This window comes from Terrapene carolina, unplaced genomic scaffold (genome assembly GCF_002925995.2).
Source record: "Terrapene carolina triunguis isolate 2854851 unplaced genomic scaffold, T_m_triunguis-2.0 Scaffold68, whole genome shotgun sequence".
Taxonomy (NCBI): Eukaryota; Metazoa; Chordata; order Testudines; family Emydidae; genus Terrapene; species Terrapene triunguis.
The window spans coordinates 78,877,055-78,891,004 of NW_020664419.1; the positions used below are offsets into that span (position 1 = coordinate 78,877,055).

The 13,950-nt window shown below is 42.7% G+C and overlaps 1 protein-coding gene across 14 annotated transcripts in view; it reads right to left on the reverse strand.

Moving 5' to 3' along the window:
* Positions 1–13,950, reverse strand: part of ANKS1B (ankyrin repeat and sterile alpha motif domain containing 1B) — a 730,881-nt gene that overhangs the window by 64,781 nt on the left and 652,150 nt on the right. For 8 of the 14 annotated variants that reach the window (XM_026648981.1, XM_026648980.1, XM_026648979.1 and 5 more), the window contains 2 exons: positions 7,602–7,709; positions 3,738–3,917 (listed from right to left, as the gene is read on the reverse strand). The exons of 3 other annotated variants lie outside the window; for them this stretch is intronic. In XM_026648981.1, coding sequence (XP_026504766.1) covers positions 3,738–3,917; positions 7,602–7,709 — 288 coding nt within the window. The remainder of the gene's footprint in view (positions 1–3,737; positions 3,918–7,601; positions 7,710–13,950) is intronic. 3 more of the 14 variants (XM_026648987.1, XM_026648986.1, XM_026648985.1) reach the window with 1 other exon arrangement.

The window sequence follows — 13,950 nt, forward strand, 5'->3', positions numbered from 1 at the left end:
TTTTAGTAAGCTATAAATCTATAAACTGTCATTCATCCAGTAGTCTCTCTTCAATGTAAGCTAAAATGTGCCCATTAAATATGTGATGAAAAATGAATCTAAAAAATCCTCCAAAATTACAGCACTGAGGACTTGATCCTGCCGTCCTTATGTACATGAATCTCTCTATGATGGAGTGCATATCCCTTGAATGGAACCTGGCAGAGAAAGGGTTAAGGGAAAAAAGAAATATGCAAACTAGCCCCAGTAACATGTGGTAGAATAAAAAAGGACTTGTCTGTGAGAAGTACTCTAGCTGGGGGCAGGATGCTTTCAATAACTGCTTGCGAAGAAGTCAGTCTGGCACAAACCAAAGGAACCTACAAATGTTTGGATCAGAAGAGAATGCTAGATACAACAAAGCGCAGCGTGTCCATGCTTAGGATCAAACTGAATGCTTTACTTTCAAGAGGAATTTTTGTGAGAGACTAAAGATCTCGAACAGCCTTTCACTAGGAGTATCAGGGACAACAGACTAACCAGTTTTAAAATTGATCGTAATAAATTTATGAACGGCTTACATAATGGATTTGCCTATGATAGCAGGAGACTGGACTTGATGACCCAGGAGGTCCCTTCCATAAATTTAGAATTTATGTTTCTAAATAAAGTTCATTTCAGCAAAGCATTTGGGACACATGTCAAGATGATGAGAAAAAAACTCAATTAATATGTCTATTTTGAGACCAGATTGGCTGAGCAAAGCCCAGTTTAACCTCTTAAAAGCATGACTCGGACAAACTGAGGATGATCACCACATGGAGTCATTGATATTCCCATTGAAGTCAATGGGAGTTCTGCATACACCAGTACCACAGAACCAAATGCAGAGCTAGCATAGAATCCAAGCAGATTTGAGTACAGATGCTAACACAGCCACCACTCTAAGCTGTGATTTCATTCTGGGGCTATCTTTTTTCATTTGGTATCTGAAGGAACCCTGAAGGATGACTAGTCCTAGTTTTTCACTGAGAAAGTGAGAGAGAAGGGGCAGAAGGGCATTCACTGGGTACCAACTCCCAGGAAAAGAAATAACACTTAAGTGGTTTTTCAAATGCATTGAAGCAGGAGAGGTACTAAATGCCCTGTTCTCTCTTTGGATAGGAGGCACATATGATGGCCTTTCCAGAAAAGCAAATTTACTTTTTCCTGAAAAGTCTCTATGTATCTGAGGAAGGGATGTTTCAGACCTTGCTGGAGGATCAGGACGTTAAGACAGGAAGAGAGGAAAGCGAAAGGGAGGCAGGCTGGGCTGCTAAAATGGTACATAAAAAAAAAATCCATTAGAGACTGAAAGAGGAAGAGGGGAGTGTGAACCAAGTGATAAAATGTGCACAAATCAGTCAACTCAACCATAAATAATGAGATATTTCATATTCAGACATCCAAGTTTTGTGACCTTCAAAGAAGTATTTTTACAGTAGGTAAAGTGGTTAAGTAGGTACAGGGATAAATGTCCCCCCCTCCAGCCACACACACATGGACTTCAGTCAAACTTTAGCTCACGGTGAAAGCCTAGCAGATTTATGTTTGAAAGCAAGCTTGCACACCGGGCAACTTTCCCCAGTTTCTGGATTAGAATGAGAGCCCTAATTCAGTAGGATAAAATGATACAACAGCCAAGTTTTTGTTTGAAAAAAAAATCTAATTTCACTTTCCTAGAAATGTTTGCCTTAACAAATGGAATTCATCAACTGCTCTTGGATTCCCAGGTAGCAGATGGGTTTCATTTTTCATTTACATTTTTAATTGCTTTTTCTCTACGTGCATTTAACAAAGAGATTGCAGCCTTTTCTCTATGATGTAGACCGTGCACAGTCTTTGCCACTTTAAGGTTGAACTACTGAAATACGCTCTACTTTGGGCTATGCTTGAAGACTACTTGGAAGCTTCACACAGAGCAGAATGTAGCAGCCTGCCTGCTTAGTGAAGTGAACTGTTCATGTTACAAATGTGCTCCATGAACTGCACTGGCTTCCCATCTGTTTTTGGGTGCAATTCCAAGTTTTATTTTTGATCTACACTGCAAAGCATTACATGATTTAGGACTTGGTATCTTTCTCCCTATGCACAAAGAGTAGCAGAGATCATCCTGAGGCACTTTTGCTGATAGCTTAACTTTATTGACCTTTAGAGTGGTACAAGACACATCTTTTTGGTCAAGCATATGCTTGATTTAAAATCATCAGTACATTATTTCTGGTTGGTTGAAGGAGTACAGGGAAGGGGACTGGTTTATGCTGTCTTTTGTGGACAGTTTGATTTAATGTCGAGATGCATTTAGTGCTACGGTGATGGGCACATAAGTCATTATATAAATAAATTACAAACCTTTTAAGTATGTCCAAATAAACCTCAAGATTACAAAGTTCCTTAGAAAAGGGCGGGCACACTCAGTACAGGAAGCAGTCACACCCCTCATTAGTTTCCCTTCAAACCTGTATCATGTTTGTCTTTTCTATAGTGAGGTTCTGCTAGCTCATTTTTACCTGGGTCGCTCTCTCAGCCAGTGCTAGGAATTGGCACCTTTTCATGAAAAGCAGAGGTGAAACTAATGTCTTCTGATACTGATGAAAACACAGCCTAAAATGGAGTTTCCTCTCAGGAGCTTGTACATCTGTCTGTATAGAACAGGCAGAGCAATAGAATGGAACCACAAGGAACCGCTTATAAGAGGACTCTCAGAGAGCAGGAGCTACTCCTAAACTCTGCTCTAAGACCTGTCAACAAGGATGGGATAGAGTCAGCAAAGAACAACCCTATTCAGCTCTGCCAGATCCCACAGGCATGTCAGCAGCACCTGGGCTGCTATCAGAAAATCTGCATTAAGTTTCCCCATGAAGGGAAACTTTTAAACAGGACAGGGATGCCTTTAACATCAAGTGATGACTTCTTGAGCAAGGGCCTAGCAATTATTTGTTTAAGGCTAGTCAATATCTTGGCCTCCTGGAAGGAAGTATAAACAATCCCCACTAATAACTAATGCCTCCCTGGTGCCCTTCTTCAGACAGGAGAGTGTGGATCCATTTTACAGGGATCTGCCCAGAACAAGCAGACTTCAAGATCTGGGCCTACATCTTTTTCTACGTCCTATTCTAACTTATTTCTCTATAAGTGAAGTTGTTTTCCAGAATTTCTTTCCTTACTACTGTCAAGTATCAGGGGGTAGCCATGTTAAGGTGCCACTGGACTCGTTAAGGTGCCACCAGACTCCTCGTTGTTTTCCTTACTACTATGTATTTCTTTCTTTAAACAAAACAAAACAAAATGGTTCAGTACTATGAGTTTAAAAATGTAGGTCCTGATCCTGCAAAAGACTCATTCATAAGATTAACTCTTTGCAGGATTGTGAGCTTCATTTTTAAGGGTATTTAGAAGCCTAAAGATGCAAATAGGCACCTAGTGGGATTTTCAAATGCACGTAGGCATTTACCTGTATTTAGGGGCATCTCAATATATTTAAAAATCTGTATAAAATGAAATACACACACACACTTTTGAAAAAAAAAATATATATATGTGCAAAAACTAATCTAGTTTAGGATTCAGAAACCTGGCATACACTGCTTTGAAACTAAAAAACAACAAAAATGGATACTGCATTTGCTGATTTGGATCTGGCCCCAATATCTGAATATGCAGCAATGACTAGATTTAATTCTTTGATCAACAGCATGAGGACAGCTTTTTAACCTTACCTGTGCCATCTGCCTCTCCAGTTTTGACCGGGGAATATCTTCAAAATAGCTTTCATTTCTTCTTCTCCTTGCATCCCCCTGCATGATAATGTGAGGAACGTCTAGGGAGCCACCAGTAGTATAAGTGCTTTGGCTAAGTGAGGGAGACAACTGAGGAGGAGTATGGTTACCGCTGGGTTCCTAGATAGAAATGGAAAATGTAGCATGGTAGAATACCATTTTTATTTCTTCAAGCAACCTGTTTAAAACTATATTTGAACGATTGTCAGTACAAAATTTAGGAGCTTTTCCTGAAGAAAGAATTTATCATGAGTGAATGCTATATTGTATTAGATTGTGACGTGCCCTACACAACTTGTAGAGGGCAGTAATGCACCCTTATTTTCCTCACGGCCTCCCCACATCACCGGTTTGTGAGCAGGCTCAATGGAGACACTATTCCTCCTGTGTAGGTGGAAGTTGATGGAGGTGGGTGGAGAATGGGCAGCGCGGAAGGGGAAGAAATCTGCTACTGGTATAGGCTGGTAGAAAATTACGTCCCCATTTCCCAACTCTGAGTCAAGTCCTCTCCCAGAGCTGCTGCTGGGAAGATGCAGCTACACGCCAGCCCTTGTCAGGGTCCAGGTAAAGGCATGATTGATGCCTGAACTATTTGTAAGGGGCAATATACTGTCACTTTGGAGCAGCCGGGTGATTTGTACTCCAGTAATGTCTCTCTTTGCTGGGAGAGCAAATGAGTGTGCGGAGATATAAGATACATACTTTACTTACAATTGTAATGGCCCTGCAGAATACAGTTTATATGGGGATATTAGAGAGAGAAACAGAACACAGATTACAACTCCAAGAGCTCCAGAAAACATCAGTGTATCCGTATCTAGCCAAACTGTTTGTGTGTAACAGATGCAGGACACTGTGGCCTTGTCTATACTGGAGTAGTTTGGGAGTTGCATCCAACGACACACCATACATCCAAACACAGAATTGCAAACATTAGTGCCCAGGTGTTCATATTACCAGCAACGTTCCACTTGCTAGTAGGAAAGCTAACAGCATGCTCTCTACCACCATGTCAATCTGCACGGGTGCTGTACTAGTAGGGACTGCAAGCACTAGCATAGCAATTGCACTGGATCAATTCTTCCTCCCATGTCTCTCCCACAATGTGCTAGTCACTTCTTAAGTGGACTCTGATCAATTTTCTGGACTCTGCTGTAGGGTCAAGTTCTCCAGAAGCCCTCACCTGCACAACTGGGCAGCACACCTTCCGTCTCCATGTGTGTACCCCTGTTTGCCAGCATCCACTTTGTGTGATCATCAAATTTCAGTGTTAGCTTCCCAAGCTGCTTTTGAATCACGTCTCAAAAGAAGCTTTCGTGCAAGGATACCTAAAGCTGGCCTGAGGTTCACAAGAGTGCTTGTCCAGATCCGGGGTGACCAGGAGATACAGTTACAGATGAACCTCACTATCAGGAACAGTCTGGTTTCTGACTAGGTGTTGAGCAGATGGCCCAGTTTGGTATCACATGCACCAGGAAACAGTGCCAGGAGATAATTTTCTTAGATTAAGTTCTTTGGAGCAGGGAATGTGCCAGTTTGTGTGTTTGTGTGTATGAACCATAACTATAATAGAAGTATTTAATATTAAACAACAATGGGCCTAAAGGTACCGTACAACAATGCCGAGATGCAAACGGCTGCTCTGGCGCAGGGAGGAAAACCTACCTCTTATTGTTTTAGAGGAATAATTAAAGTAGATTCTTGGTGCAGTTTTCCACAGAGCCAAACTAGATTGTGGATTGCATCAAGGCACCCTATTTCAAGCTGCTGAGAGACCAGGAGGAGAGTAAGGAGGCCTGGGTGGTCTAATATGGTTGGTTGCTCTTCCAATGGAAGGTTTCTGGTCATAGATAAGAGTAATAAATCTCCGCATTTCATACTGTATCTTTGTTACTTTTGCTTTAATATTTACCAATGTTTTCTTCATTAAAAAAAAATAACGTTTAAAGCTACCGTAGGAACTAGAAAAACTGAAGTGGTGGTATGAGGCTATTAGCCCACCTAAGACTTATATTGGCATCCTTTTAGGAACAATCCTCACACAAAAAACGGTTCTTTCAATGTGCTAGACACAAACAGATCTTCCTAAAGAAGCAGAAATACATCTCACCATATCCAAACTATTCTTCAGCTTGAAATAAAATTATTAGTGCATATTATAAGGTAAACACTACCCTATGTTTTTGTTTGAGTATTTCTATGGTACAGTATCCTCAGTTATTGAAGGAGTAGAAAATCTTAATCCAAACTCATGTCCTTTCCTTTAGGCCTCCCAGTGAAGAAAACTGTACATTAAGTGATGAATAATATTTAGTTACTGTCTGCATTAGTAATTCTAGCTGTTGGGCAGTGAAATATTTTTCCTCATCCTGATTACATGAGGAGGAGATCTAGTGTACTTTTCACTGTACCCTGAGAATGCACAATGCCGCTAGTAACATAGGATGTTAAAGCTTTTCCACCAGCAGAAGAGGAAACATCCCCACCTATAGAAATAGTTTTCCAGTCCAATGCATCAAAACCACTGAGTGAGAGTGTGCTACTTTCAGCCATTGGCCATTTCTTTTTTATTTTAGCACTTGCAGTGTGCCAGGAGACCATTCACACAACAAACCAAGATATAAAATGTAACTAAAAATATCTATATTTGAGCAATTCTCTAGGGCAGGACATCATGAACTGAAAGACACTTTTGCTAGCACAATATTAAAAAACAGGTTATAGATTTCTAAATCCAAGCATTTGTATATAGCTTTTGAGACTAAAAAGGGTAAAAACAGGGAGGTCATAGAATCTATAATTTTCTGTTAAAATAAGATTATAAAAGGCAGCAGCAGCTCCCACTCTAGCTTTACCTTCTCCTCCTAACACCAGGAAATACAACTAGAGAGCACATTATGCCCGACAACTAGAAATCCATTCCAGAATGAAATTCCAATCAGAGGAGCAGTCACCATGGAAATACTCAAATCAAATCTACTCAAACAGGGAAGAACTGAATGAAAATGTCATAGTAAAAGGTGCTAATGAACATGAACTACCTTGACCACAACACAGTAAAGACGGGGTCCCCAGACCATAACGTAATAAGAATAATAGATATCAAGAAAGCAAAATTTCTGGGATTAGAAATCTAGTGAATTTATTGCAATGGGAGGAATATAAAAATCAGTGAATGTGGAAAATCCTAAAAGGCACCATGACTAGGCTTGCAGGAGTGGGGTTATTAATGGAAACTGAGTAAGACAAGTAACTTTAGATACCCAGAAACACCTTGATATCTATACATGTTTATCTCACTGATTTCAGTTAGCTCTGTGTAACTATGGCCTGGTCTACACTGGGAGTGAGCGGGGGCGGAGGCGAGCTAAGTCGGTCTAAGTTACGCAGCTTCAGCTACGAAAATAGCGTAGCTGAAGTCGACATACTTAGAGCTACTTACAGCGGTGTCTTCACTGCGGTAGGTCGACTGCTGACACTCCCCCGTCAACTCTGCGTACGCTTCTTGCTCCGGTGGAGTTCCGGAGTTGACGGGAGAGCGCTCATCAGTCGATTTATCGCGTCTTCACTAGATTCGATAAATTGACTCCCGCTGGATCGATCGCTCCAGAGGTAAGTGTAGACATGCCCTAAAGTACAGACTTGCACTACAGAGCAGCAAACAAAAAGGAAAGTGATAAAACTAATTCTATATGCGTAGATACTAAGTGACAATTCTTTGTGTTTTCAGAGTTTTTTTTTTAAATATGATTTTTATAAAACGATTGCTGACTTTACAAGATACCAAATTTGCTAGGAACTTACCCTGAGGGTTATTGACCTAGGTGGTTTCTGAGGAGGGTCTTCGTGAAGCCTGTCTCCCAGAGATGCCAAAATACGTTTCCTGTGGCCAACCAAGCTGATTTTTAAAACCTGAAAAAAAATAAAAGCTCAGGTAAGAACATTCATTAAAATCATTAAACAAAGAACCAGTCAGAAACAAACACCTTTTCTATAAACTTTTTAACAGGTAAGTACTCTGCATTGGTCAAGTGGAAAGAAATAGAAAGAGAGCAGTGGAAGGTGTACAAAGATTAGCAGAGTGGGTTACAGGTCAGAGAGGAGGATGCAGAGAGTAAAAGGAGGCGAGAATGCTATAGAATGGGGGGAAAAGCAAGACAGGTACAGTTATGGAAAGCGAAGACAGGTAAAGCAGCAGAGTAGGGAGGAGAGAGAAATCAAAGTGGGGGGAGGGGAGAGAATTACAGACTGAATTCCAGATGGAACAGCAGTACCAGAAAAAAGGAAAAAAATAAAACCAGTAAGAAAAGACTGGGACAGAAAATGTAGGAATGCAGACAAGAGTGAGCAATGGAGAATAAAGGAGCAACTGAAATGGAGGAATGGTGGTGCTAGAAAAGTGGAGAGTGGCCAGACTAATGGTTAGAGGAAAAGGGGAGAGGAAAGAAATGAGAGAGGGAGGAAGTGAACAGCAAATAGAAAAGTTGGTACGTCTATAACTTTCCACCATAGGATTCTCAGAAGCAATCTCAGACTCCACACACAGAGTCAGCAACATCCTCAGGCAGGGTGTGCACATAAGAAACACAGATTTGATTCCCCCCAATCCTGGTCAGACCCAGTCCTCCTCTAAACAGAAATAAAAACCCTCTCCACAGCAAGACAAAAAACAACTACCCCCAGTGGACTGACCAAAAACATTTGGACTTGCCAAATTCCAAAACTTAATTTATAAAAAACGATAGCTGATCAAGAGTTGAATAATTACTGAGTCACTACAACTCCCTAACTACTTCTATTGATGCTCTAGCATCAAAGCAAGATTTCTCTCTCACCTCCCTCCTCCCCCGCCCCGGTTGTTGGAAATATGGCTGGGGGCTGAAGGGGGGTGTAAGAAAACTTGAGCATCAGTGGCAGAAAATAAAGTCTGATACAAAGAATTTCTACAAATCTATGCCAACGAGCTAGGAGGCAGAGATCCAACCTCTGCTCTGTCATAGATGTGGCAAAATCACACCTTTGCAGAATCCTTCCAGGCTTCAAATTGCTTCCTTTCTTCCTGAACACATCACCTTCCATTGTGGGGCCACTACTAATAGAGACTGTCAACACTGACATGGATGCAGGGGATTTCTCTTTCACACTAAAACAGGCAATGGCCCAGACAGTATTGAGAAACCATTCTTCGACCCTAGTGATCTCCCAAACTACTGCCTGGTCTCTTGCATCCCTTTTCTAAGCAAGCTGATCAAGAAGTCAGCAACCTCTCAGCAACCAATATCTTAGATCCCACTCAATCTGGTGTCAGAACAGGGCACAGTACAGAGACATCTATTGTTGCTTTGGTAGTTGACCTCTTCCTGTCCACAAACAGGGAAACTACATTTACACTCAGCCTGCTGGTCCTGTCTGTGCTATTTCATATTGTTGAGAATCTAACAGTCTGGTTGCCTGCAGCTACAGAGGCCACTGGAAACACCACAAAACCTTCTGTTCAGATTGAACCCTGAGGATCATTGTGAGTAGCTGTTCCTCCACAGCAGGCCGCCCTGCAGAGTCCCACAAGCTTGTTATCTTCATATTATTCAAGATATATAGGAAGACATTAGGAAAGCCAGTGCGACAACACAGGCTGAAACGCCAGCGGTATGCAGGAGACACTAAAGTCTCCATCCACTTTACATCAAATGTAAACAGGACCAAGATGGGTGAGGTCCAGAGGACCACAGAAGGGCAAACATAGAACCTATCTTTAAAAAGGAGAACAAAGAGGACCCAGGAAACTATAGATCAATCAGCCTAACTTCAATACCTGGAAAGATACTGGAACAAATTATTTAATAATAATTATTTAATAATAATAATAATAATCTGCGGATACAGACTAACACGGCTGCTACTCTGAAACCTTAATAATAAGTAATAACCAACACGGATTTTCAAGAACTCATGCCTAACCAACCTAATTTCCTTCCAGGGTTACTGGCCTAATGGATGGGGGAGGGGGAAAAGCGGTAGATGTGATATATGTTGATTTTAGTAAGCCTTTTGACACAATCCCACATGATATTCTCGAAGGCAAATGAGGGAAAAGTAGGTCTAGATGAAATTACTATAAGACGGGTGCACAACTGGTTGAAAGACCATACTCAAAGAGTAGCTATTAATGGTTCACTGTCAAACTGGGAGGGCGTATCTACAAAGGTTCTGCAGGGATCTGTTCTGGGTCTGGTACTATTCAGTATTTTCATTAATGACTTGAATAACAGAGTGAAGAGTATGCTTATAAAATTTGTGGATAACGACAAACTGGGAGGGGTTGCTGCCACTTTGGAGGACAGGATTAGAAATCAAAACAATCTTGACAAATTGGAGAATTGGTCTGAAATCAACAAGATGAGATTCAATAAAGACAAGTGCAAAATACCACACATAAGCAGCACCTGGAGGAACTGCTGCTTGTTAAAGCTCAGCCAAGGCATTAGTCGGGTGATGCTGGTAGAAAGAGAGAACATCTTCCATTACTGAGGGCATTTGCTCTCAGACTGTTAAGTCACTGTGCAGCCTTGGGGTCTTTTTGAACTCCTCAAAGCTTTGAATGCCCAGTTATCAATGGCAGGGAAAAAAGCCCATCTTATACTTGTTAGTTGCTTGAAGATTGGGCCCCATCACATCAGTCCTTGCCAAAGTAATATACATATTCATGACCTTCATGTTTGATCACTACATCTCATATCTAGGAATGAGACGAAAAGATCCCAAAACACTCACATTGGTACAAAAAGTTAGCAGATCATTTGTTTAGCACAACAGGTCACTCTGAACACATAACTCCAGTGCTCTGGTCTCTTTGCTGACTCCCAATTGAATGAAGAGTCCAGTTCAAAGTCTCTGTCTCGATATTCAAAGCTTTGCATGGGCGTGGCCCTAGCAATCTGAGAAACTGCCTCTCCCCCCACGACTAGTGAAACTGATGACTAAGAAGCATTAGCAGGATCGCTAATTAATAAATCAGACTTGTGTGTCACTTGCTCTTCCTGTGGCTTCATGCAACTGATGAACACAGTGACAGGGGAGGAATGAGTCCCTGGAACTTTGCAGGACAGGGCTCTGGAGGGGGGTCTCCAATTGATTATGCTCTTTTGAAAAGAGTGGGCTTAATCTGAAAACTGCACCGATCTCAGAATACCAGGAACACCGTATAACCTGTATCACATTTTGTTCTTTCACAAAAAGTGGATCTTACCGTGAATCTGGATGTGGAAGGGTTTGAAGATGCACCTTACAGAAACATATCATATTTGGCCAGTAGGAAAATCTAATCACAGTTCAGGGACTAATCACTTTGTTAATGAAAGATGCTTTGTTTTTGGTCTCAAAATGCACAATGGCTCCCTCGTAATTGTCTTACCTGGAGGTTCATTGATCATCTTCCTAATAGGAAATGTCATTATCTGAAGCCCTTATACATTTGAGTTATAAGAAGAGAGTTCAACAGATAATCTCAAAAATTGTTCTGTGATAGATGATCCCTGACAGTATTTAGCAAAAATGTCAAATATCAGAAATATGGGTCAATAGCATGTAATGGGAATGAGGCCTAGGACAGCATAATATTACAAGCATCCTAATGTTTCATACCAAAAGGTCATACGAGACTTGCACTTACTTGGTGCACACAGCAATCTAGTGCTCCATCAATATTTTCAAAATCAGGTAACACTGATAGGTAAATATTGAATTCTACAGTCAATTAATAGCATCGATATAACTGTTATGCAATTTAGCATTATGCAGTAAAGATTGTAGTATATTTCATACATGGCAGCGAAACGAGTTTTTGCAGTTTGGCTGTGATAAATCATATAGGTTGTGTCATGACACTCTACAATAGCTTAAGGCAGTGGTTCCCAAACTTGTTCTGCTGCTTGTGCAGAGAAAGCTCCTGGAGGGCCGGGCCGGTTTGTTTATCTGCCGCGTCTGCAGGTTCAGCGGATCGCGGCTCCCAGTGGCCGCGGTTCGCTGCTCCAGGCCAATGGGAGCTGCTAGAAGCGGCGCGGGCCGAGGGACATACTGGCCGCCGCTTCCAGCAGCTCCCATTGACCTGGAGCAGCGAACCGCGGCCACTGGGAGCCGCGATCGGCTGAACCTGCGGACGTGGCAGGTAAACAAACCGGCCCGCCAGGGGCTTTCCCTGCACAAGCGGCGGAACAAGTTTGGGAACCACTGGCTTAAGGCATTAAGATAGCGTAAATTTCGTATCAGAGACAAAAAAGCATGTGCTTTAGAAATGCATGCGTAAGGCTATGATTCTTGTGAAAAGAAAGAATCCAGCGAAGAAGAATCAGCCAGTGTGGGTCTTAAAAGGAGACCTGGAAATGTAAAAATGAATTGGATTTCAATCCACACCCACACCCAGAGAATCAGTTTTGTAGGTGAAGGCCTGTAGAAATGATTCCTCCCCTACTTCTCCTCTGCAGATGCTCTTACTCAGCTGGGTGATGGGTACAGGGTTTGGTATTATAAAGATTTGGAAAATTTAAACATCTATAAATTGCACAGCCTGGATAGCAGAACTCCTGTCATAAGCGCACCTCCAAGCAAAATATCTAGATCATTTTCCAGATATGATCATCTTATGGTATGAGATCATATTAAGTATGGATACAAACTGTGTTACAACATTCTACCACAGCACTGGGGCTGATAAGAAAAAGATCTGCCAAACCCTGAAACTAAGGCCTTGACCACACTGGGACTTGTGCAGTAATTTGTATTTGGATCTATTTTCAAATATACTTAAAACCATGTTTGGTTGTAACTGCTCGTGACAAACCTGAGTCATCTTTGTAAGCCATTAGAGCATTAAGCTATAGCAGTTTCTGAATGTGTGTGATAACCTGATATACACAGTGGAACTTTATGCACTTAAAGTATTAAAATATATTTTACGTTTTTAAAATTGAAAGCATTTATATTCCTCCAGTGTGTTTTTTTAAATACATTTTAAAACATTAGAGCACAGGATTCATGTCATAACAGGGTCTGACAAGGCAGTAGTAATAACACAGCAGAGTCTTTCCTGAGGAAAAATTGAAAGAAACAGAAGTACAGCAGTCCTGCTAGTGCACACATCCATCTTTCCTGATCTATAATTTACCCAAAAAACTTGGCCGTAGGCTGAAAGTTGGTATCCATTACATGGGGCAAATCACTTCCATTTTATTGGCAAATAAATATGGCTGAACCGTTAAATTTTGAACAATGGTTACTGACCATATATATGTAAACTGCAACACTGATACAATTACACTGAGCCTCACTGCTCTGTCCTGCTGAGAAACTTGCTGCAGGGTGGTATAGACACAGGAAAAAACAGATATTTGCTTTGCAAGATTTCTTGCGAGGCATTCCTTTCTCAAGGGCATGTGGTCTGAGGCCCCTAGGGTTTGCATGGAGTGAGGTGTCTCAACCCCAGGCATCCTAGGAAATGGCGAAGAAGGGACCCGCTAGATTGGGGTGGACAAACTATGGCATGTGGGCCAGATCCGGCCTGTCAAGGCTTTGGATTCAGCCTGCAGGATTTGCACCCCTGTGGTGCCGCGGGCCCCTGGTTGCTCCCGGAAGCAGCCGGCACCACGTCCCTGTGGCCCCTGGGGGAGGGGGAGGGCTCCGCGCGCTGCCCTTGTCTGCAAGCACCACTCCCCACAGGTCCCATTGGCCGGGAACGGGGAACCGTGGCCAATGGGAGCTTTGGGGCAGGTACCTGCAGGCGAGGGCAACACACGGAGCCCTCTGCTCCCCGTTCTGAAGGGGCCACAGGGACGTGGTGCCGGCCGTTTCCGGGAGTGGCGCGGGGCCAGGCAGGCAGGCAGGCAGGGAGCCCACCATAGCCCCACTGCATGCCACTGCTGCTCCAGGTAAGCGGCGCTGGGCTGGAGCCCGCACCTCGAACCCCTCCTGCACCCCGCATCCCAACCCCCTGCCCTGAGCCCCCTGCTACACCCCACACCCCTCCTGCTCTGAGCCCCCTCCTGCACCCTGCATCCCTTCTGCTCTCCAACCCTCTGCCCTGAGCCCCCTCCTGCACCCCACATCCCTCCTGCATCCCGCACCCCTTCTGCACCCAACCCCCTGCCCTGAGCCCCCCCCC